The sequence below is a fragment of the Pleurodeles waltl genome, chromosome 5, assembly GCF_031143425.1.
Source record: "Pleurodeles waltl isolate 20211129_DDA chromosome 5, aPleWal1.hap1.20221129, whole genome shotgun sequence".
Lineage (NCBI taxonomy): Eukaryota > Metazoa > Chordata > Amphibia > Caudata > Salamandridae > Pleurodeles > Pleurodeles waltl.
In genome coordinates, this window is record NC_090444.1 from 1,862,000,728 (window position 1) to 1,862,027,361 (window position 26,634).

Genomic DNA, 26,634 nt, shown 5'->3' on the forward strand with positions numbered 1-26,634 from the left:
TTTCTTTGAAGAAAGAGAACTTGCACCCATCCAAGCCCAACTCTAGATGGCAGGATTATGCTAAGAATGTGATTCTAAAGCACTGCATGCCAGAAACAGAGGTCGCTAGGTAAGTAACGTTTTCCTTTCTCACAATAGTGACTTTTTCAGTGATAGTACTTAATGGCCCCTTACTCTCCGTAATCTACTCCATTCCCTGGGCTTGTCAAAGCAGCCCTTGTTCTCTTTGTAGCGTGAGATAGAAGACTGGTTATCTGAAGGCCTGAGAGAGAGAGAGGGAGAGAGAAAGACCCCCCCCCCCCCCCCCCCCCAAAAAAAAAAAAAAACCGTGGAGTCCTTATCCCGCAGTGTGGCAGACCGAGACAGAACAGCAACCCCCTTAAAATCTAGCAAAATTCCTCCGGCTCTTAGCAATCCATCTTTCAGAGTAAAGAGACCCAGTCATGTAATGGCTGCAGAAGTGAATATTTAATCGCATACACAACACCCAACTATTTTCGGAAAATACATTTCCTTGGTCACTGGTAGCATAAGCTACGACAGATGTGGTATTATGTTATTTATCATAAAGTAAAGCATGGCAGTAATCAGTATTTGTAAGAAAAAAACTTTCATATCAACGACCTCTTCTTAGAGATACATTGATTTCAATGTTTATATGCCGTGTAAGTTATAATTTTATGTATTTTGCCCACTTGGGCTCAATAAGTTAGAGATATGTATAATAACTGTTCCAATAGGGCCGAAACCTTTTGGTCCATCATGGTATGCTGTAACATAATTGTGATGTTAATATTGGGGTACAGATGGATGGCAGGTTCAACTCCCTTCGTTGTAATATTTAGCCCACATGTGCAAGATTGAAATGCGGAGGGATATTGTTTGGAGTGCCATCTTTATTACGAAGCTGTCACAAATAGCCATTCAAAGATGGCCGTAATTGTTTTGCTTCTGCTTTGAACACAATGTTCTGTAGTCCGTTTTCAATGTTGATGGGGTGTGAGCACTGTATTAAAAACACAAACTGTGGTAGCGTAGGAAACATAGTTTCCGAAATGCGTTTGGTGTTGTGTGTGCCATTAAATATTCACTTCAGCAACTATTATGTGACTGGGACTTTCTCTTTACTCGGCGAAACATGGATTGCTAAGAGTCGGAGGAATTATATATATATATATATATATATATATATATCTCTCTCCACTGAATAAACTAAGGGTTACAGGGACGTTATAGTTAGGTTTTGAATTTACTCGTACAAAACCATAGAAATTCAGCAGTTTTCGCAAGTAACTATAACTTGTGCCCTTGCCATGCAGAGTTTTCTTAATGTTGCAAACGTTGCAGTGATATCAAAGATCCCATACAAGATCTCAGCAGAGACATAACATGGAGTAATCAGCTGAGCATGGCGAAGGCGCAAGTTATATTTACTTAAAAAAACTCTGATTTTCTAGGGTTTTCTACAAGTAAATTTGGAACCTATCGTCCCTGTAACCTTTTTTTTATTTTATTTTTATTCAGTGAATTTTCTTTGACTTTTCAAAGCAGAGTAACTTTAATAACTATACGTTATTCCAACCGCTGCTGTGCACGGACTTTGGAGGGGTTTGGTCGCAAGGCCTGTGCCTTGTAGACAGGTCCTTATAACCACCCAACCCTGTGCCACACATGGCTTTTGGCTCTGGGCAGCGCAGGTTGGCCACAGGGCCTCTGTCAGTGGATGTGTGAGTGGGTCTGAAAGTGGGTGTGTGTGAGTGGGTGCTTGAGCCTCTGAGTGCATGTATGAATGAATGCATTAGTGTTTGTACATCTGTGGCTTTCCTTTCAGGGTTTTCCGTATTTGCAAATATTTTGCAAATCATTTTCATAAATTCACAAATTTGCACGAATATCGCGAGCCATGATGCAAAATTTTATTAAACCCATAATTGCCCCTCAAACACACCTACAATACTTACACCCCTGGGGTCAGTGTACCTTCACCCTGACCCCTTATGCCACTTTCAGTTTCAATTTTCACCCCCGGGGACTGTGTCCCCTGAAATAAAATGGCAGTCACAACTTTCTAGTCTGGTTGCGGTTAGCCAATTGCATTGCTTCTTTTCACACAAGTATTTGCAAAAATTCCCAAATTTTGCGAAATATTCGCAACCAGAGATGCACATTGTTTTGCCCTTAAATATCTCCTAAACTACTGAACGGATTTACACCAAATAACAGTCTGCGTACCACCAGCTGGCTTTCTGCCAAATTTGGTGTAATTCCTTCCAGTGGTTCGGGCTGCAGACGTGTTGACAGGTCTTATTGGAATTAACATGGGAAACACCGCATTTTTTTTTTTTTTTTAGACCCTTTTCTTGGACCTTCGCTTGACTGATCACCCCGAAGCGTCAAGTGCGCAACAAGAATCACCAGGCCACTTTTTTTTTTTTTTTTTTAAAACTTTTTCACCTTTAAAAACTCGTTTTTCCTTTCCACTCCTTTCATGCTTTGTTTGCCCCTTGGTTCTAGCCATAAGAGTTGCAGCATTCTTGAACATGCTCATTTGCCAAAATTTATGCTTAACTATGTTTTTGCTGAGTTCTGTTTTATTGGGTTTTACAACACTAAACCTTTGAACAGCCTCGATACAATCAAGTGACCAGTTTACCTTGGAAGTAGACATCCTAACTACACCACACAGTGACATTGCGCTCCGCAGCCCTAGCCTGACAGTTAAACATGGTGTTTTCTTACTATTCAGCAACTGTTATTCTCCAGTGATACTTACCTAAAACTTAAATAAGAAAGGAGGGTTTATTTTGATATGGTTCAAACGCCGCTTCAGCCTCAATGCATTAGCATTAGCAATGCATTAGGATTAGCAATGCATTAGGATTTCATGTTGCTGATGTAAAGTAAATTCTTAAGATTTTTTTTTTTTTAGTTATTTGCAGCGTAATTAAGTTCTTTTGTACTTTTACTACTAATTGTACCTCATTTTGCTTTTGCACAGCAACATCATATGTAAAGACCTTTGCAGGGGAGACGTCACTGTGCCCCGGCTGTGGGAAAGCGGTTTTCTTTGGTAGGTAGCTCAGTAAGTATGTTTCCAACAGTCAAAGCAAACTGTTTCATATCAAGCATCTTAAGAGCTGTTTTACTCCTTATTCAACAGTGTAACTCCCTGTTTTAAGTGATGTTACCAATTTTGAAAAATATACATAAAGTGGGCTTTTACCTCAACCCAGAGGACTTGCTATTGATTGTTTCAAGTAATATTCTGCCTTGAATGGAGTGTTTGTTTTCAAGTGCATGAGGGGCTATATTACACCTGAAAATACTGGTGATACATTTCAGTTATCTCCTGTTGTATGCATAGAGCAATCCTTCTTTTGTTTTTTGGGTTTGGCCTAGACAGCGTTAGCTGTGTAGCCAAGCTCATGTAAGCAAAAACATTAATATATCCCATATATGCATAGAGACTTTAAGAGCATTGGACATTTCATTAATTACTGTACTTAAAACCTAGCAGAATAAATAAATTACTTTATAAGGCATAAAACCGTAGCACAATTAACTCATTAGAAAAGGCCCGAACTTTAGCCAATGAGATGTTAGCTAAACATCACTCACTTTGGACGTTTCAGTGTGTCAGATTTGTACAGCATGTTGTCTGAAACCAAGTCCTTCAGACCTGTGCAAAGAGAACCTACTATTTTTGTGTCTTTGCAACATGTCAGTCTGGGGGAGTTTCAGAATGAGCTCTCTTTTGGGACTGTCATCAGTCCTGCGCAACTGAACATTGAATTGAAGGAAGAAAACGATGACGGTCAGTGTGGATATGACCAACATGAATAAAGCAGACATCGATATTCTGAAGGAGAAAAATCTGCCTGGGGATATGGACAAACCTGATATGAAGGGCACTGTGATACATACTAAGAAGAATCCCCACATAGGATCCACCAGTGGTCAGGGTCCCCATATACCGCATTAATAAACTGCATGGGATGGAGCAAGCCTATCAAATAGGGTTTCACCAGAAATTGTTAAATACAGGGGTTCCATCACAAGCTCTGCCACATCCATCAGTTTCACAGCCTGAACCAGCGCAACCATCAGCTGCCTCTCTTCCTTCACTGCCTCCACCACTAAAGACTGTTCCGCAGGTAGATGCAGATAATTCAGGATGACACAGGAAGGAAAACTCCTGGAAAAACGAGTACAGGATTTTGTTTAACATTTAAAAATGTTATTTTGCTTAGACTGTGTTCATTGGGATCCTGCTAACCAGGACCCCAGTGATTGTGCTCTCGCCCTCTAAATTTGGCTGCCTAGGGCTTTGCACACACCACAATAGGCATACTGGAGCCCCCTTATAAGCCCCTATTAGATGGTACCTGGGTACCCGGGACATTGGGGCACCAGGAGGTTCCCCATTGGCTACAGCATGCCATTGCAGCCTGCGTGAAAAAGTGAATGCACTGTTTCACTACAGGGTACTGCACCAGGTCACTGTCACCCCTATAGTAGGCCCTCCTGGGCCAGAGGGCCGGGTGCAGGTCCCTGTATGTGAAGGCACCCCTGCATGAGCAGCAGTTCCTCTATGAACTCCTGCTCCATTACACTGGACTTTGTAAGTGTGGGGAAGTCATTTTACCCTTATACTGGATACAGGTAAACTACCTGTGTCCAGCTACATAATGGTAACTTCGAACCTGGACATGTTTGGAATCAAACTGTTGTCAGTATTAGTTGTATGATTTCATGCACTCTGGGGGCTCCTTAGAGGAACCCCCTATATTGCTCTTACCAGTCTTCTAGGGTTTTCCAGGCAGCCCGCGGTGTTGCCACCCCTCAGACAGGTTTCTGCGGCTTAACCAGCTCAAGCAGGGGAAGGCAGAACACAGGATTACCTGTGGGAGAAGGAGGCAACACCCTCTCCCCTGGAAATCATTGTTACATGGCTTGGGAGAGGTAGTCTCCTGAAGCCACCGGTTTGCTTTGAAGGGCACATCTAGTGTCCTCCCCTGTCCATCACCACCTCAGGAGTGTTGCTCAGAGCTCCTCCATGTGGCCACTCGATTTTGCCACCCTGAAACCAAGATGGGCAGAGGCCCCTGGGAGCACCTGAGTGGCTAGGTCAGGCAGGTGACGTCACAACCCCCTCCTGATAGGTGGTCACTGTGCTAGGTGACCAATCCCCCTTTAGGGCTATTTAGAGTCTCCCTTGCAGGTGGGTCCTCAGACTCGATGTGCAAGACTCCACCAGGACTTCTCTGCATGGTTTACTTCCACTTGTGGCCACTGGAACCGCAGCTGGACTCTCCAGTAACCGACAAGACTGGAAATCCAGCGGCGACTTCGCTTTGCAACATTTTCTCTGGCTCCTTCCAGCAACTGCAACATTTCCTTGGCTGTGCGTCCTCTGAGGTCGGCAAGACTTCGTCATGCACCAAGAAGTAATCTCCCTTGGAGTGAAGAGGTCACTCCCTTGCATCTGCAGGCACCAACTACGATGACGTCTGGCTGCATGGATCTGCTCTCTGCTGGAACTGTGTGGATCCTTCATCCTCATATAACCTAATGTACATGATGATAGCACACCCTACAGTGTATGGAGTTCAGTGTTCCCAGTAGCCCAGAAAACACTAATTTATGGGCATAGTAGGCCTCTTTGTAAGGTTATCTGCATGCACAAAGTTAGTTGCCACTGTTGAGATGCAGTTATGATCCTGCTGTATTTTCACTAGAAGTGTTTACTTGGCAAGAAATTCAAACATGATCTGACCGAAATGGCAGAACATTCACCAGTTGACCTCCAGATCAACAATTGTAACAAAAAATAGACCTTGTGAGCTCATGAAATGCATTTTTTGCTCTCACTAGTTGTATGTTTTATTTCAGCTGAGAAAGTGATGTCACTTGGAAGGAACTGGCATCGCCCATGTCTACGATGCCAGAGATGTAAAAAGACTCTAATATCGGGGAGCCATGCTGAAGTAAGTACAACTAATGAGCAGAGGATATATGTGGAATCTATATTGAATGTATAAATGTACTTAAGATTTTATTGATTTGACCGAAGGCTTTAGCATTTAAAAATAAGTGTTGATTATCAAATGAGGCAGAGACAAAATTTTCCTATGTCAAAATGTTTTGTTCTTTTTTTGTTTATGAACTTTTAGCATAATTTCTTGAGGATGGAATATCCTCTATTATTGAATATTTGAAAGTCACTCACTTGAACCGTCCCCATATCAAGATGGGAGCCTCGTAGTACAGTTCAAAAGTGTACTGTTAATCATAGTTTGGGAAGGCTTAAAACTGTCCCCTTTATAAGCCACTTATCTCGTTGGCCCACATTCAAACAGTGAGGTCAGAGCTTGAGCAAGCACACCACCTCCTGTAGGTCACCATGCCTCTGATTTTCACCACTAAACGTATGGAGGCATTTCCTCTGAGGTCTGCTAAGAAAGGAAAACTGTCTAGTTAAAACAGTTAGATTTGGAGAGGATAGACTCTTACCAGGACTTCAAAAGTGAAAGACAAAAGACTCCCCTACAGGTGAGAACTCAGGAAAACTAAAGAGTCAGCCTTCAAAAAGCTTCCAAGATGGAACATTTGAAGCACAAAAGTCTGGTCTTCAAAACAAAACCCACCAGCTATAAAGAATCACCTAAGATTCCTAAGACGGTTGACAAGAAATTTGTGCAAGACAGAAGTAAATCTTCTGATGTAGTGGACATTGTTAAAAAGCCTCCTGTAAAGCCTGTTCTCTTCCAGGGGATCCTCATTAATAGTCATAAGCACTGAATATTCCCGCCCATGTGTGGTGGGACCCCGGAACATATATAAACACACATGTATTTACCTTGAATGTATAAGTAAGAGGAAAAATCGTTTAGAGAATTTTAGTACATATATATCATATACATGTGTAAGTAATCATGTAATCTGTTGCCAAACAGGCAAAAAAAGTATTATTTTTGTGAAGTATTTGTAATAATAAAACCCTTCAACTAGAGTTAACACCTTTCTGCAATCAAAGAAGAGAGTGTAGAAAGTATAAACAATCCCATATAGAGAGAGAAACTGCAGTGAAAATACAGAGGCATTATTAGCTGATATGCTGAATCCTAATTAACATAGCAGAACCAAAAAACTGGCAACTTGCCTTTAAGGCCCTGAGAAACTCCAGTATCCCACCATGCCTCGGAGGTGAGAGTGAGGTGACAGTTGGGTTACAGTTAGGTCAGGTCTTTTTTTTCTGGCTCCTTCTGTTAGGATCCTAGAACATTGAGCTCTTATTTTCTTCTTTTTTTTATTTCTTTTTTTCCCCCCCAAAAAAAAAAAAAAAGAATCAATAAAACATCAATTCTCTACATTTTGCTCGATGTCCTTTTTCATTTTCTGAGTAAAATAAAAAAAAATTCCTGAGGAAAATGCCTTCTGTTTTTGTGAAATGCCCTGCTTGTGGTAAAAAGAAGGCTCAGACTGATCCACACTCAGTCTGCATAGTGTACTTACCTCAAAGCCACTGTCCTGAGACCTGCAAACACTGCCAGAATCTGTCAACTGTCAAAAACCTTTGAAGGATAGAGAAAGGATTTGTCTCCCTGGCCTACATGAGAGGGAGAAAATGTCATCCACCTCACTTCATAAGGTGGTCTCCAGAGAAAAAGCTTTTACAAATGGCGAGCAAGATCTACCTCAGCAGGTAGGAAAATATCTGTTTGTTCCCTATCCGCGTCATCACGCCGGTTGTCAACAGACATCGAGGAAGCACTCCTCTGTCAACGGCGACACATGCGATGTCAAAGGTTAGGACTCTGTTGGCAGGCACCTACCGCTCGACGTCGAGCCAGCACTGATGTGTTGATATTCCATCGAGGGCACGACAAGACCCATTGATGTCGAAACAATCAACGTCAAAGACAACAACGTTAAGGCAAAGATCGAGGTCTCCGTCGACTGCAACAAGATGCTGTTTGACGTCGATACACACCCCTCCAGTGGCGCAGCAATCGACGTCAAGGCATTCCCCTCCAAGACATTTGACGTCATGATATGAGCAGTCTCAGTTGACGACACTGCATCGTCGTTCAATGTCTAGGCACCTCACCTCTTCGGTTAATGTCGAAACAAACTTCTATGTCGACACATGATTGTTCACACTCACCACGATATCGACCAACGAAGGCACAAAGTGAAAATTCACCTACTGTGACTTTAGCGATGTCAGTGCCTCAGACGCATGACCCTATAACAACCATACCAAGTAAGTCATCTATCGTGTCCTCAAGAGCCACGGCAGTATCTAGCCAAGTCTCCCCAATAAATCTTTCACCAAGATGTTTGGGAAGCCTTAACAAGAGCCCGGCCTATCGATCGCCGGACTCCGTACTCGCAGATGTACTCTCCCTCGGCTTCCCTTCCAAGAACACCATCTCCAATGCCTCCAGCCAAGTGGGGGGCAGCACCATCTTCTACAGGTCACCCCGCACCACAAAGAAGGCGCAATACTCCTCCGTCACACACAAGGAGTAGGTCGCTGCACACATCCAGACCAAGGTCAAGATCTCAGGCCTCTCGATCCCATCAAAGATGCAGATTATCTTCCTGGTCTACCGCATCTACATCTTCTATTAAAGACTATTCACCCACGCTAACTCACTCCTCTGGCAAGAGTCTCTTCAGTGGATGGCATATACACCTTTAATGTAGTGTTGGTTAGAGGAGCTCATGAGCTTTATATAGAACTCCCTGAACCTACAGCGTCATTGTCTGTAATATTAAAAGGCTCTGCACCATCGCTCTTCTTCTAGGCAGCTTCTACCTCTGGTTCCAGGACTTTTGCAACCAGTCATGAATACTTTCCTTATACCATCAAACTTAAGCACAGCACCGGCAAGAATTCTAAAGTAATACAAGGCCCCAGACCAGGACCCTTTATTTCTTAAAACTGATACCCCACCGGATTCTGTCATTCTAGCTGCAGCCAGGAAAACCCTGTGGCATCCTAATCAACAGTTCCTCTAGACAAGGAAAACAAGCATCTGGACTCGTTGGGGAGGAAGATGTATGGTACCTCTGCTTTCTTTGTGAAGGTATCTAGTGCATCTGCACTTTTAAGAAGATCCGATCGATCTCTCTGGGATTCTCTAAACATGTTTGTCAATAAACTGCCCAGAATAGACAGACAGGATTTAAAGAAATTCTACAAGAAGGAGGCCCAGTTGCCAATCGAGTAATCGGCGCAGCTGCAGATGGTTCTGATCTAGCTGCTCACGTATACATGCATGGTATATGTGCAAGACGATCATCTTGGCTGCGTCTTACAGGGCTCAAAGCAGAGGCTCAACATCGCATAATGAACCTCCCATTCACTGGGAATTCTTTATTTGGGGCCCACACAGACGAGGAAATGACCAAAATGAAAGCTGAATTGGACACACTCAAGGCTGTGAGTCTAGAAAAACGCAAGGAATACAGCAGAAGATATAAACCCTATGATAGACATCCTTATCAGCAGAGGGTTCAAACCCTTCACTGGACCCAAAGGCAACAGCAAAGACAAGGATAGCCTTTCTACCAGTCCCAAATACAACAAGGGAACTTAGTATGAACAGACAAAATCAGTCTGCAACCAAAACATCATGGAAACAAAGAGCACTCGCTCCCCCTGATCCTGTCACCCACTCCAGTGAGGGGAAGTATTACGAACTACATAAACGAGTGGTGCTCCATAACAAAAGACAAATAGGTGCTAAATATTGTCGAAAATGGGTATTCTCTAAGTTTCAAATCACCTCCATCTCCGGTGCATCCAACAAAAAACAGCTCATCAACCTCTCCTGCAAAGAGGTTCTCACAAAAAAGAGCTAGCGAAAAAGTTCCTCCTTCGCAGATAGGAAAAGGAGTGTACTCCCGCTACTTCCTGGTACAGAAAAAAGGCCCAGACAGAGCCTTCAGACCCATTTTAGATCTGAGACATCTCAACAAGTACATTTGAAAAGAAAAATTCAGAATGTTTGCCCTTCATCAAATCTTCCTCCAACTCCATAAAGGGGACTGGATGTGTGCCACAGATCTACAGGATGCATATTTTCACATCCCAGTGGCAGTGAAACACCGCAAATTCCTTCGCTTCGTAGTTGCATCCTACCAATACAGGGTACTATCCTTTGGTCTAAAATCAGCCCTGCGCACATTTTTCAAATGTGTAGCAATAGTAGCAGCACACTTGTGGAAGAAAGGGTTTTTATTTACCCATACCTCGACGATTGGCTACTAAAAGTCAGCACTTCAGTCCAGGCCATGCAACATCTCATCACTTTGGATACCCTTAAAACCCTTGGTCTTCAAGTAAATCTACAAAAGTCCATACGGACCCCAAACCAGAGGCTTCACTACTTTGGAGCAGCACTGGATACAAACCTCAAACGTGTGTCCTTCGAAGAAGAGACTATTATCAATAGCACAGAAGTGTCACAGAATCCTTCACGCTCCATGACCAACGGCCAGGCAAATAGCATCACTCCTAGGTTCCATGGCCTCCTGCAATTTCATTGTTCCGAATGCCAGGTTACATAGGAGTCCTCTTCAAGAGAACTTTGAGGATCAGCGGAGCCAATTTGCAGACAAATGGGACGACCGAATAATTCTCTCACCAGAGGCAAAAAGCTCACTACGATGGTGGACTCACTGACATCTGTTGGTAGGGGTCCCTTTTCATCAGACCATTCCTACCCAAACACTGGTAATGGATGCATCGCTTCAGGGCTCGGGGGGGCTCACATGGGCTCTCTCCAAGCCCAAGGGCTCTGGTCAGATAAAGGTGCAGCAATATCACATCAATCTCCTAGAGTTGAGGGCGGTTCATCTAGCCCTTAGGTCCTTTTACCCATCCATCAACGACGACTCCATCTTAGTACATCACGGTCGAGTTGTCTGTTTGGACTATCTCAACAAACGAGGCACTTGATCTCGCCCTCTATTTCAAGAGTCATAAACAATCTGGCATTGGCTATTAGCAAGGAGGCTGTCAATCACAGCAGTTCACCTTCCAGGATCCCAGAACACGTAAGCGGACTCCCTCAACCGAAGCTTTTCAGACTTGCACGACTGGGTGCTTCACAACAAGCTCGTAAGACATTTTTCAACAATGGGGGTATCCGCAGATACACCTGTTTGCCGACAAAAACAACCAAAAATGCTGAGACTACGCATCCATGTTTTACCGACCATGGACAAAGGGGTATGCCCTTTTGATAGACTGGTCAGAGCCATCTCTCTATGCTTTTCCTCCCATTCCCCTAATTCCCACAGTGATTAACAGACTACAGGGCCAAAAGCAGGATTATACTATTAGCCCTGAATGGCCTAGTCAATGGTGCTACATGATCTCCTCCACCTATCAGAAAAGCCTCACAGGAGGTTTCTGTGCGGACCGGATCTTCTCCACAAATTAGAGGGTAAGGTATTTCATCCTAAACTTCCATCGCTGAGCCTGACAGTATGGCTCCTGAATTCCTGCAGTATGGCTTTCTAGGCCTCTCATTGGAATGCATGAATATTCTAAAGGAGTCCAAGAGACACTCAACATGGTGCTCTTACTAATTCAAGTAAAAAAGATTCTACATATGGTGTATCCTGAACGGATCCAATCCAGTTCTGGCTGAAGAGGTTACTCTACCCTACCTCCTTCATCTTGCAAAATCAGGGTTGCAGTTTTCATCAATTAAGGTACATTTGTCAGCCATTACTGCTTACTGAAAATTGCCCTCAACAGTCATTCTTTACTATGCCAGTGGCTAAAGATTTTCTAGAGGGCTTAAAGGTATTTCCACTAGCTCGTACACCTTCCCCTCTGTGGGAATTAAACGTGGTCCTATCTAAACTCACTGGTCCACCCTTTGAGCCTATACACAAAGCCTCTTGGCAACATCTTACATGGAAGACAGCGTTTCTTGTTGTGATTACTTCAGCCGGAAGAGTCTGCGTAATTCAGGCTCTCTATGCTTTATCTCTATGACTAAAGGTATCAGACAATCTGATCAATTATTCATGAACTATGACCCCTTAAGAGCGGGCAGCGCTGCATCAAAGCAGACTATTTCCATATGGATAGTCTCATGCATTGTAATTGCTTACCAATTGGCTAACAAACAATTGGCTAACAAACCTAAAGCCCATTCCACAAGGGGCAAGGCGGCAACAGCCCTTCTAAAGAATGTACCCATCTCTGAAATGTGCAAAGTTGCAACAAGGAGATTCGTACTTACTTTTACAAGACATTACTGTAGGCTGGCCTGGCTTGTAGTGGGTACCAAAGGTACTTACACCTTGTGCCAGGTCCAGTTATCCCTTATTAGTAGAATAGAGGTGTTTCTAGCAGCTTAGGCTGATAGAAGGTAGCTATGGCTAAGCAACTAGGAGGCATGCAAAGCTCCTACTATACCACTTATATCATATGCACAATATCATAAGAAAACACAATACTCGGAGTTACTAAAAATTAAGGTACTTTATTTTTATGACAATATGCCAAAAGTATCTCAGTGAATACCCTCAGGTAGAAGGTAAGTAATATACACAAGTTATATGTACTCAAACCAAAAATAGGTAAGTAAGAGTCAGAAAAGAAATGCAAACAGAGTAGAATTACAATAGGTTGCGAAAGGTAGACATAGGTCTAGGGGCAATACAAACCATATACTCCAAAAGTGGAATGCGAATCACAAATGGACCCCAGACCTATGGGAGCTTGTAGAGGGTCGCTGGGACTGTAAGAAAACAGTCAGGGTGTCCAAGATACCCCACCCCCAGAACCTGAAAAGTAGGAGTGAAGTACACCTACTACCCCAAAAGAGCACAATAGTCGTGATAGGGGGATTCTGCAAGAACCACAAACACCAGCAGCACACTGAAGATGGATTCCTGGGCCTGAGGACCTGCAAAGCAAGGGGACCAAGTCCAATAGTCGCGACAGTGTCCTGAGGGGGCAGGAACCCAGAAAAGCCCGGATGAAGGTGCAAGGAAGCTGCCTCCGGATGGAAGAAGCTTGGAATTCTGCAAAAAAGAAGAGGACTAGGAACTTCTCCATTTGGATGGAAGATGTCCCACGTCGCGATGAAGCTTGCAGAGGTGTTCCCACGCAGAAATACCACAAACAAGCTTTGCTAGCTGCAAGGGTCGGGGTAGAGGTTTTTGGGTACTGCTGAGGACCAGAAAGGACCAGGATGTTGCCACTTGGAGGAGGAGACCGAGGGGGCGCTCAGCAACTCAGAGCCCTCACAGAAGCAGGCAGCACCCGGAGAAGTACCTGAACAGGCACTGGAAGATTTGTGAACCGAAGTCCACGCAGAGTTACAAAATAGGGTCCCACGACGTCGAAGGCCAACTCAGCGGGTTGTGCACTGCCGGACGGAGTGCTGGGGACCCAGGCTAGGCTGTGCACGAAGAAAATCCTGGAAGAGTGCACAGAAGCCGGAGCAGCTGCAAATCACGCGGTACACAGGTTTGCAGTCTAGCGTGGAGATGCAAGGACTTGCCTCCACCAAACTTGGACTGAAGAGTCACTGGACTGTGGGAGTCACTTGGACAGAGTTGCTGAGTTCCAGGGACCACGCTCGTCAGGATGAGAGGGGACCCAGAGGACCGGTGATGCAGTCTTTTGGTGCCTGCGTTAGCAGGGGGAAGATTCTGTCGACCCAGGGGAGATTTCTTCAGAGCTTCTGGTGCAGGGTGAAGGCAGGCTACCCCCAGAGCATGAACCACCTGGAACCAGTCGAGAAAGCCGGCAGGATGAGGCGCTACAATGTTGCTGGTAGTCGTCTTGCTACTTTGTTGCAGTTTTGCAGGTGTCCTGGAGCAGTCGGTGGTCGATCGTTGATAGAAGGCGAAGAGGGAGATGCAGAGGAACTCTGGTGAGCTCTTGCATTCGTTATCTGATGAGATCCCCAAAGCAGAGACCCTAAATAGCCAGAAAAGGAGGTTTGGCAACCAAGAAAGGAGTATTGGCTACCAAGAAAGGTAAGAGCCTATCAGAGGGGGTCTCTGACATCACCTGCTGGCACTGGCCACTCAGAGCAGTCCAGTGTGCCCCCAACACATCTGTTTCCAAGATGGCAGAGGTCTGGGACACTGGAGGAGCTCTGGGCACCTCCCCTGGGAGGTATTGGTCAGGGGAGTGGTCACTCCCCTTTCCTTTGTCCAGTTTCGCGCCAGAGCAGGGCTGGGGGATCCCTGAACCGGTGTAGATTGGCTTATGCAGAGATGGACACCATCTGTGCCAATCAAAGCATTTGCAGAGGCTGGGGGAGGCTACTCCTCCCCAGCCCTTCACACCTATTTCCAAAGGGAGAGGGTGTAACACCCTCTCTCAGAGGAAATCCTTTGTTCTGCCTCCTGGACCCCAGGGGGGGCAGAAACCTGTCTGAGGGGTTGGCAGCAGCTGATGCAGTGGAAACCCCGGAAAGGCAGTTTGGCAGTACCCGGGTTCTGTGCTAGAGACCCGGGGGATCATGGAATTGTAACACCCCTCCCCCCCTTCACCCCCCCCATTCCAGAATGGCATTGGGGTGACAATTCCATGATCTTAGACATGTTACATGGCCATGTTTGGAGTTACCATTGTGACGCTATACATATGTAGTGACCTATGTATAGTGCACGCTTGTAATGGTGTCCTCGCACTCACAAAGTCCGGGGAATTTGCCATGAACGATGTGGGGGCACCTTGGCTAGTGCCAGGGTGCCCACACACTAAGTAACTTTGCACCCAACCGTCACCAGGTGAAGGTTAGACATATAGGTGACTTATAAGTTACTTAAGTGTAGTGGTAAATGGCTGAAATAACGTCCACGTTATTTCACACTCAGGCTGCAGTGGCAGGCCTGTGTAAGAATTGCCTGAGCTCCCTATGGGTGGCAGAAGAAATGCTGCAGCCCATAGGGATCTCCTGGAACCCCAATACCCTGGGTACCTCAGTACCATATACAAGGGAATTATAAGGGTGTACCAGTATGCCAATGTGAATTGGTAAATTTAGTCACTAGCCTGTAGTGACAAATTTGGAAAAGCAGAGAGAGCATAAACACTGATGTTCTGGTTAGCAGAGCCTCAGTGATACAGTTAGGCCCCACGCAGGGAACACATACAGGGCACATACTATGAGCACTGGGGTCCTGCCTTGCAGGATCCCAGTGACACAAGGACTAAAACAACATACATACAGTGAAATATGGGAGTAACATACCAGGTAAGATGAGCAGCAACAACAGCCCTTCTAAAGAATTTACCCATCTCCGAAATGTGCAAAGTTGCAACATGGAGATTGGTACTTACTTTTACAAGATATTACTGTCTGGATTCAGATGCTAGGACAGACACAAGTGGGTCAGGCTTCATTAAGAAATGTATTTAATTAAAACAGATGAACTGCTTGTGCTTCCACCTCTGTCCGCAGGGATATGGGCTGGGCTTGCTAATCTATTCAGTGCTTATGACTTGTGATGAGGGTCCCATGGAAGAGAAGGATAAGTTACCTACTTGTAAATCCTAGTTCTCTTCCGGGGATAGCCTCATCAGTCATAAGCAACCCACCCTCCTCCCCAGATGTAATTACTCCAGTATTGGAACTTTCATAGATTCACATGCTTGAATCATTCCCCGTCGTTGAGATGGGAGCCCCCGGTATAAAATACACAAGTAGTGTTAAAATATATTAACAAAAAGGCTCTAGGCCTCTTCACTTTAACAGTCTATCAGAGTCATTTTAGGAAAAGGACCGGACTTGAGTATCCACCAATCAGGCAACACCACCCTCTAGAATCCTCCTGAGAGAAGCTCCAGCACATCAGATTTTCTACTGCATGTCGTGCTAGGGAGTCTCCTCAGAGCTCTGCTCTTTCTTCACACCTATTCAACACATTTTCTCTCAGAAAAACTTATCTGACCTGATTGGAAAACCATCTTCAACGTGTCTGATAAGGAGAAGGGTCTATTCAGGAATTGCAAAACTTGTGGAAAGAAAAGACTTCTGAAGACCCTCACCAGGATTGCATTTACTGCCTCTATCCAGACCATTCAGCGAAGGACTGTAAGGTTTGTCGTACCTTTTCCTCGAAGACTCTAAAAGATAGGGAAGGCAGATTATTGATATGGCTGCAGAAACTAAAATACAGGGAAAATCCAGTTTCTGATTCTGAGAGTGAATACTCTTCAACATCTAAAAGATCATCAAAGAGGGTGAGATCAGACACAAGATCTCCCTCCCAACACTAAAGGAAAGCCCACAAAAAGACTGCTTCAGGGTCTTACAAGGGCCGCAGCCCATCTTCTCACCTCAAATCTTCCAGGAAAGGGGAGAGAGGTCATGCTGGCAGTTGAGAGGCATAAAAAATCCTCCTCTGTCCCTCCGTCTGTGCCTTTTAAGAAACCACCCTTTGTTTCTGCAAAAAAAGCACAGTCGGCGACAGATTCATCGTCATAGAGACAGTCGGTGAGTGTTTTATCGACGGCGACGTCTACATTTTCACAGTCTACGACACGTCTGATGACGATGTCGATGATAGGTACTGCATCGACGACGTCATCGTCGACGAACGTCTACACTTCATCGTTGACGGCGCTTATGACCGTATCAGCTCTACCGTTGTAGACGGTAGACTAGTCAGTGAGGCTCTCTTCCATCAAGATCTCCATACGTTCAGCATCTAAGACGCCGCCGACTAAGGCCATGTATGCACCGTCGACGAGGGAAAAACATCACAAAACTCAGGAAAAACTGACCCCAAAACATACCTCACCTGGTAAGGTGACCTCCCTTATTCCAGTACACCTGTTAGAGGGAGATGAAGACTCTGACTACGAGGGGCCATTCGGAGCAGCCCATAGTCCATCCCAATTGAACGTGAAGTATCAAGAAGAGGATGAAGATGATGAATCCTATGACCCTCAATTTTATAGAGAAGAACAACAATACCAACAAGAGGCATATATTCCATCCTCCTTATTGTCTGACCTCAGAGCAATGTTAGCTGATTACAGCAGGCATTTCCCTCAAGGGGAGCAACCTCCTCCATCACCTGTCTCTGGGGTTACCACTCCACGTCAGAGACCAGCTTCTTTACCTCTCACGAACGTGGCTACTCCGGATATGATGCTGCCTCAGGATACGGACATGTCAGAGAGGGATCATGAAGAATGGGAGCTCCTGGGCACTCATTCCGAGTGGGATGAATAAATCATCCCTGCTCCTCCTTCTCCTTCTCAATCAAAGGTGGAGTCCCCACCAGACGACATCGGAGGATTTCACAATCTCCTAGAAAGAACTACCAAGTTTTTCGCTTTGCCAATGCCATCTAAACAAACACTGTTTTCTCTACGACTTTAAAGAGCCTTTACAAAAATCTGTGCGTTCTATTCCGCTGGTTAACTATCTGTGGGAAGAAGGTCTAAAGGTCATGCACAATCCTGCTACAGTCACAGCAGTACTGCCTCATTTTTACAAAAAGTACAAGGCACCGGACAATGCACCAGCATGTCTAACTGGACATCCTCATCCGGACTCAGTGGTGGCTCAAGCGGCACAGAGAAAGTCCAAAAATTCTTCTGCCCCGATTTTCGCACCCCCAGACAGAGGGTAGGCGATTAGATAACATCGGAAAAAGGTTTTCCTCTATGGCTAGCCTAGTGGTAAGAGCTGCCAACTCATTAGCTGTATTGGTTAGGTTTGACAGGCAGCTGTGGGCAGACATTACCCCACATATTAGCCAGTTGCCGGAGGATGCAACATCAGACGCAAACAAGACTTTGCAAGAGGGTCAATGCACGTCAGCAGAACTTATTGACTGTGCAATGGACATAGCAACCACTGCATTTCGACAGCTCGCAGGGGCAACTGTTCTTGGAAGACCAGGTTGGCTAAAGGCTACCTCATTCCGGCCTGAGGTGCAGAATAAGATTTTGGATTTATCTTTTGATGGCCAAGCGTTATTTGGAAAACACATTGAGTCTTTACAATCCATTAAGTCGGACACAGACACGGCAAGGTCATTAGGAACCCTACAATATCGAAAGCCCTCCTTTAGAGCTAGAGGGCGTGGCCAACCTTCATATAGAGGAGGATATCAGCAGTACAGATATTCCACCTATCCTTCCTCTTCTCAACAGTACCTTCAGTACTACCCCCAGAGGCAGCCGCCGCAACCAGCTTATGGTAGATCTGGTGGATGAGGACGCTCAACTCGCCTGGCTAAAGACTCTGCTCGGAGAGCCTGATGCATCCGAGGCGCTGGCTTCATCCAACTCTCCGCCTTTGGTTTTAGGCGGAAGGATATCCCTATTCCTCAACCAATGGCAAGTCATCACATCAGACAAGTGGGTCCTCCAATTAGTGAAACAGGGCCACACTCTAGAATTCACCCAACTGCCTCCCTCCAATCCTCCTCGCAGGACTCCTTCAAGATACCCACAACTCAAGAAGGAGATCAACAAAATGCTTCTCAAAGGAGCTATAGAGATGGTACCTCGAGCACAGCAGGGAAGAGGATTTTATTCCAGGTTCTTCCTCATTCAAAAAAAGTGGAAAGATTGGAGGCCGATCCTCGACTTACGGGAACTAAATACCTACTTAAAAAAAAGCCATCATTCCGTATGATCAGCCTATAAGATGTCCTCCTGCGCCTCAACCAGGGAGATTTCATGTCTACACTAGACCTGAAAGACGCATACTTCCACATTCCCATCCACCCTGCCCACAGAAAATACCTGAGATTCACCGTAGCTGGCAGCCATTTTCAATTTCGTGTCCTTCCCTTCGTCCTAAAATCAGCTCCCAGGATATTTACCAAATGTCTAGCACCAATCGCAGCCTTCCTCAGAAGGAGGAAACACCAAATTTTTCCATATTTAGACGATTGGCTGATAAAAGCAAATACCTATGCAGGAGCGCGCAGATCAACAAGAAAGTGCGTTTCCTTACTAACCAATCTGGGACTGACCATCAACTGGGAGAAGTCCAAACCTCTGCCAGCACGCAGTATCACCTTTTTAGGGGCAAACCTGGACACGCAATCCACCATGGCGTGTCCCACATTAGACAGGCAACAAAGGTTACTGACACTAGCAAGATCTATACAAAAAAGCTGTGTTTCTGTCCGCCTGTTCAAGTCTCTGTTGGGCATGATGTCATCATGCATACCTCTAGTTCCTCCATGCCGACTAAAGATGCGCCCGTTAAAGGAGCAACTAAATCGTCAATGGCTCCAGGTTTCAGGAAGCTTTGAAGATCAGATACACATAACCCCAGAAGTACTCAGAGCATTGACATGGTGGTCTCAAAGGCATCTATCAATAGGCCTTTCGTTCCTACATCATCCGGCTCTGTGCACCATCACTACGGACACATCTCTGGAAGGCTGGGGAGCCATGCTACAGGATCTTCAAGTAAGTGGCAAGTGGCCACCGCAATTGACAGCAATGCATATCAATTGGCTAGAGCTCAGAGCAGTGTACCTTGCTTTACAGGCTTTTCTCCCGAAAATCTCAGGATCGCACGTAGTAGTAAGAACAGACAATACCACTACGATGCATTACCTCAACAAACAAGGAGGCACAAGATCTCTCACTCTCTCCAGAGAAGCCCAGAGAATTTGGAATTGGGCCTCGCTGCAAAGGCATCACACTCTACGCTGTGCATTTGCCTAGGTTAGAGAACAAGACAGCGGATGCACTCAGCAGGCAAAAATCAAGCTGCCACAAGTGGGAGCTGGACCAGTCGATAGTGGACTACATCTTTTCCCAGTGGGGAACACCAACAATAGACCTGTTTGCCAACAAAGACAACTCCAAATGCCAGTTCTTCGCAAGTTGGCATCACCAAAAGGGATCTTGGGGGAATGCGTTTTCGATAGTCTGGTCAGACATCTTTGCATACGCCTTTCCTCCAATTCCATTGATCCCAAGAGTCCTCACAAAGATGAAGGCAGAGCCATGCACTCTGATATTAATAGCTCCGTATTGGCCGTGTCAACACTGGTTTGTGGAACTTCTTCTGTCAATCAAGCCTTACATTCCGCTGAAACAGTTTCCACAATTGTTAACAATGAACAAAAGGGCAAGTATGGCACCTGGATTCGCAGTCGATGCGTGTCCGCTTGGCTCCTGGGCACAGGGAGTTCGCACATCTGAATATTCCACAGGAGTGTAGGGATATCTTGTCCAAAGCTGGAGCGGATAGCACTAATAAGGCCAATTCTTGCAAATGGAAACAATTTTGTGTCTGGTGTCATCAGCGGCAGGTTGACCCACTATCTTCACCGCCAGAGCAAATATTGCCGTACTTATTGCAGTTAGCGCAAGCAGGTCTGGCACATTCTTCCATTAAAGTACATCTAGCGGCAATAGGAGCATACAGACGTTCGGATGCTTCTCCCTTGCTCTATTCCTCTCGTCTGATCAAGAGGTTTTTGAAAGGGATTTTCAGGGTTTTCCCCTCCATTCAGACCACCACCTCCTTCGTGGAACCTAAATATTGTCTCAGCGTAGCTGATGAAGCATCCGTTTGAGCCAATCCATTGTGCCTCTCAAATTCCTTTCGTCAAAGGTTGCTTTATTGGTGGCTCTCACATCAGCCAGACGTGTCAGCGAAGTGCAGGCCCTCTCTATTCAAGAGACGTTCTTACAGTTTAAACAAGACAGACTGCTGCTGCGTACTAATCCGCATTTCATCCTGAAGGTTCCTTCAGACTTTTACATCAATGAGCCTTTAGTCTTCAAATTCTTTTTTCCTGATCTTTCTACTCAGGCGGAGAGAGCATTACACTCCTTAGATGTTAAAAGGTGTGTTAAATTCTATTTGGACAGAACTCAAGATTTTCGAAGCTCTAATCAGCTATTCGTAGTACACAGTGCTCCTAGAAAAGGACAACCACTCTCCAAGCAGAGTATTTCTAGATGGATCGCCTTAGCCATTCGTTTCTGCCATCAAGCAGCTGGTAAACCTCTGCACTCATCTGTACATGCTCATTCTACGAGGGCAGTCTCTTCGTCAGGGGTGCTGTTCGCAGGAGTTTCCCTACAAGACATTTGTAGGGCAGCAACATGGAAGAGCTGTCATACATTCACAAAACACTACTGCTTGGAATCTCTATCTCAGGGAGAGGTAGCAGTGGGTCAAGCAGTTCTCCGGAATCTCTTCAGGTGAAGGTGAGCCATCTCTTTTCCATCCCTCCATCCTAGAACAGGTATATGCTGTTTATATCCCTTATGTTCGGTTACAGTTATGATTTAAAAAAAAAAGAAAACAAAAGAAAGAACAGTAACATAGAGAAAAGTGGACATAATTAATTATAGTATTCACATACCATATGTTCTTTGAAGTATTTCTTGATATAGCTATATATATCTATATGTTCGATGGCATGTGTAGCTGCAGATACACATGCTTTGCACATCCCGCCATCTAGTGTTGTGCTCGGAGTGTTACAAGTTGTTTTTCTTCGAAGAAGTCTTTCGAGTCAAGAGATCGAGGGACTCCTCCCCTTTTGGCTCCATTGTGCATGGGCGACAACTCCATCTTAGATTGTTTTTTTTCCGCCATCGGGTTCGGACGTGTTCCTTTTCGATCCGTGTTTCGGTTCGGAAAGTTAGTTAGAATCCCGAAAAAATCGACGGTATGGTTTGCGTTCGGTATCGGGTTAGTTACTACACATCAACACCGATTTTTGAAGAGCTCCGGTGGCCCTTTGGGGTTTTTTCGATCCACCGTCGGGGCCTGGTCGGCCCAGCCACGTGTCTCTTAAAGACTGATGGAACCGACCCATTCCGATTCTGCCCAAAATGTCACAACAAGTATTCGTATACAGATCAGCACCTGGTCTGTAACTTGTGTTTGTCTCCAGAACACAAAGAAGAGACGTGTGAAGCCTGTCGAGCGTTTTGGTCGAGGAAGACATTAAGAGACATAAGAGCAAGAAGACTGCAAATGGCGTAGGTGCCGACAGGACAAAGGCATTTGGAGGAGGAAGAGGAAAGCTTCTCCATCCAGGAGTCGGACTCGAACGAGCTCGATCCCGAAGAAACGCCTAAAACCATGAGTAAGATGTCGAAACATCAAACTCATGAGAAGACCACAAAAGCCCAGGGGACGCCACCGCCAACAGGCCATGGCTTAACCCGTAAAATAGGTGACCGACCATCGGCACCAAAAAAAGGCACGCTTGTGTCGAAGTCATCCGACTCTGGTCGAGATACCGGCACACAGCAATCTTGAGCCCGAGACAGCGGCTCCGAGCAAGTTCGGCACCGAGAGAGCGGCACCGAAATGGGTCGGCACTGAGAGATCACGACGCCGAAAGTAAGTGTCGTCTGAGCCGAAAAAGGCTACCGAAAAGGTTTCCATTCCGAAACATCCAGCAACGGAACCGAAATCAGGTTCCTACAGAGGAACAGGGATTGTCCTCCCAAATGCAAAGACATAAGTTCGGGCAAGGACTAGAATCAATGGAGCCAGAATACACTCAAAGGAGGCTCCACATTCAAAAGGACACAGGGAAGATAAGAACTCTTCCCCCAATTAAGATGAAAAGAAGACTTGCCTTTCAAGAAAAGGACAAGCAGCCACAGGCAAAGGTGGCAAGACAGACAACTCCGCCACCATCTCTACCACCGTCAATGCACACATCACCGGTAGACACTCCACCACTGATGCAATCCCCAACGCATACCGCAATAAGTCTAGACGATCCCGACGCATGGGACCTTTACGATGCGCCAGTATCGGATAACAGCCCAGACTGTTACCCAGCGAGACCGTCCCCACCTGAGGACAGTACATCCTACACGTAGGTGGTCTCAAGGGCAGCAGCTTTTCATATTGCCACCTTGCGTGCAGAACCGATTGAGGATGACTTTTTGTTTAATACACTATCCTCCACTCATAGCCAATACCAGAGCTTACCTATGCTACCGGGAATGCTAAAACACTCCAAACAGGTGTTTCAGGATCCTGTGAAGGGCAGGGCCATAACTCCAAGGGTGGAGAAAAAGTACAAGCCACCGCCTACAGATCCTTTGTATATCACGCAGCAACTAACACCAGACTCTGTGGTAGTAGGGGCAGCTCGCAAAAGAGCAAACTCTCACACCTCGGGAGACGCACCACCTCCAGACAAGGAGAGTCGCAAATTTGACGCTGCAGGAAAAAGGGTTGCAGCACAAGCAGCAAACCAATGGCGCATTGCCAACTCACAAGCACTTCTGGCAAGATACGATAGGGCTCATTGGGACGAAATGCAGCATTTCATAGAACACTTACCCAAAGAGTTCCAAAAGAGGGCACAACAAGTGGTGGAAGAAGGACAAAGTATCTCAAATAATCAGATACGGTCAGCAATGGATGCAGCAGATACAGCTGCAAGGACAGTAAATACTGCAGTAACAATAAGGAGACACGCATGGTTGCGTACGTCAGGATTCAAGCCGGAAATACAAGCCGTGCTGAATATGCCTTTTAATGGAGAGCAGTTGTTTGGGCCGGAGGTGGACACTGCTATAGAAAAACTTTAAAAAGACACGGATATGGCCAAAGCCATGGGCGCACTCTACTCCCCACAGAGCAGAGGCACATTTCGCAAAACACAGTTTGGAGGGGGGTTTTGAGGTCAAGCTACAGAACCCACAACCTCACAAACAAGGCCCACTTATCAAAGTCAATATCAGCGGGGAAGTTTTCGGGGGCAATATAGAGGGGGACAATTCCAAAAGAATAGAGGGAAGTTCCAAAGCTCCTCAAAATAAGCAGTGACTTCCAAGTCACAAATCCACAACACCTGTGGGGGGGGGGAGACTAAGCAATTTTTACAAACATTGGGAGGAGATAACAGACACTTGGGTACTGGCAATTATCCAGCATGGTTATTGCATAGAATTTCTCAAATTCCCTCCAAACGTTCCACCGAAAACACACAATATGTCAAAACAACACATGGATCTTCTAGGACTAAAGGTCCAGGCATTGCTACAAAAAGGAGCAATAGAATTCGTACCAATTCAACAGAAAGGAACAGGAGTTTACTCTCTGTACTTTCTCATACCCAAAAAGGACAAGAGACTGAGACCTATATTAAATCTCAGAACATTAAATACCTACATCAAATCAGGCCACTTTGATATGGTGACATTACAAGACGTAATCCCACTACTCAAACAACAAGACTACATGACAACACTAGACCTAAAGGATGCATATTTCCATATACCAATACATCCTTCACACAGAAAGTACCTAAGATTTGTATTCCAAGGGGTACATTACCAATTCAAGGTGTTGCCATTCGGAATAACAACTGCACCAAGAGTTTTTACAAAATGCCTGGCAGTAGTGGCTGCTCCTATCAGAAGACAGCAAATACATGTGTTCCCGTACCTAGACGATTGGTTAATCAAAACCAACACACTAGAACGGTGTTTACAACACACAAAGTACGTCATAGAAACCCTACACAAACTAGGTTTCTCAATCAATTACACAAAGTCACACCTTCAGCCGTGTCAAACACAGCAATACTTAGGGGCAACAATCGACACAGCAAAAGCGATTGCCACTCCAAGTCCACAAAGAGTACAAGCATTTCACAATGTAATACAGGTCATGTATCCAAACCAAAGAATACAAGTCAAAATAGTAATGAAACTCCTAGGCATGATGTCCTCCTGCATAGCCATTGTCCCAAACGCAAGATTGCACATGCGGCCCTTACAACATTGCCTGGCATCACAGTGGTCACAAGCACAGGGTCAACTTCTAGATCTAGTGTTGATAGACCGCCAAACATACACCTCGCTTCAATGGTGGAACAATATAAATTTAAACCAAGGGCGGCCTTTTCAGGACCCAGTGCCTCAATACGTAATAACTACAGATGCCTCCATGATAGGGTGGGGAGCACACCTCAATCAACACAGCATTCAGGGACAATGGGACTCTCGGCAAAAACAGTTTCACATAAATCACTTAGAACTATTGGCAGTATTTCTAGCGTTAAAAGCATTTCAACCAATAATAAGCCACAAACACATTCTTGTCAAAACCGACAACATGACAACAATGTATTACCTAAACAAACAGGGAGGAACACACTCAAAACAGTTGTGTCTCCTGACACAGAAAATATGGCATTGGGCGATACACAACCACATTCGCCTAATAGCACAGTTCATTCCAGGGATACAGAATCAATTAACAGACAATCTCTCTCGGGATCACCAACAGATCCACAAATGGGAAATTCATCCCCAAGTACTACACACTTACTTCCAAAATTGGGGAACACCACAAATAGACCTGTTTGCAACAAAAGAAAACGCAAAATGCCAAAACTTCGCATCCAGGTACCCACAAGATCAGTCTCTGGGCAATGCGTTATGGATGAGTTGGTCAGGGATATTTGCATACGCTTTTCCCCCTCTCCCACTCCTTCCATATCTGGTAAACAAGTTGAGTCAAAAGAAACTCAAACTCATACTCATAGCACCAACTTGGGCAAGACAACCGCGGTATACAACACTACTAGACCTCTCAGTAGTGCCTCATATCAAACTACCAAACAGACCAGATCTGTTAACTCAACACAATCAGCAGATCAGACACCCCAATCCAGCATTGCTGAATCTAGCAATTTGGCTCCTGAAGTCTTAGAGTTCGGACATTTAGACCTTACACAGGAATGTATGGAAGTCATAAAACAAGCTAGAAAACCAACCACTAGACATTGCTATGCAAATAAGTGGAAAAGGTTTGTTTATTATTGCCATAATAATCAAATTCAACCCTTACACGCATCTGCTAAAGACATCGTAAGCTATTTGCAAAAGTCAAAACTAGCTTCTTCATCCATTAAGATACATTTTACAGCAATTTCAGCTTACCTGCAAATTACCCACTCAACTTCACTGTTTAGGATACCAGTCATAAAAGCATTTATGGAAGGCCTAAAAAGAATTATACCACCAAGAACACCACCAGTTCCTTCGTGGAACCGCAACATTCTTAACACGACTCATGGGGCAACCATTTGAACCCATGCACTCATGTGAAATGCAATATTTAACATGGAAAGTTGCATTTCTAATTGCCATCACATCTCTAAGAAGAGTCCGTGAAATCCAAGCATTTACCATACAAGAACCATTTATTCAAATACACAAGCATAAAGTAGTTCTACGGACAAATCCAAAATGTTTACCAAAAGTCATATCACCGTTCTACTTGAATCAAACAGTAGAACTACCAGTGTTCTTCCCACAGCCAGATTCTGTAGCCGAGAAAGCACTGCATACATTAGACATCAAAAGAGCGTTAATGTACTACATTGACAGAACAAAACAAATTCGAAAAACAAAACAATTATTTGTTGCTTTCCAAAAACCTCATACAGGTAATCCAATTTCAAAACAAGGCATTGCTAGATGGATAGTTAAATGTATTCAAACCTGTTATCTCAAAACAAAAAGAGAGCTGCCTTTAACACCAAAGGCACACTCAACTAGAAAGAAAGTTGCTACCATGGCCTTTCTAGGAAACATTCCAATGACTGAAATATGTAAGGCAGCCACATGGTCTACGCCTCATACGTTTA

General features: G+C 45.0%; 1 protein-coding gene across 1 annotated transcript in view; it reads left to right on the forward strand.

The window, feature by feature from the left end:
- Window positions 1-26,634, forward strand: part of CRIP3 (cysteine rich protein 3) — a 276,234-nt gene that overhangs the window by 137,234 nt on the left and 112,366 nt on the right. The window contains exons 5-6 of the mRNA XM_069236386.1: window positions 2,999-3,070; window positions 5,893-5,987. Coding sequence (XP_069092487.1) covers window positions 2,999-3,070; window positions 5,893-5,987 — 167 coding nt within the window. The remainder of the gene's footprint in view (window positions 1-2,998; window positions 3,071-5,892; window positions 5,988-26,634) is intronic.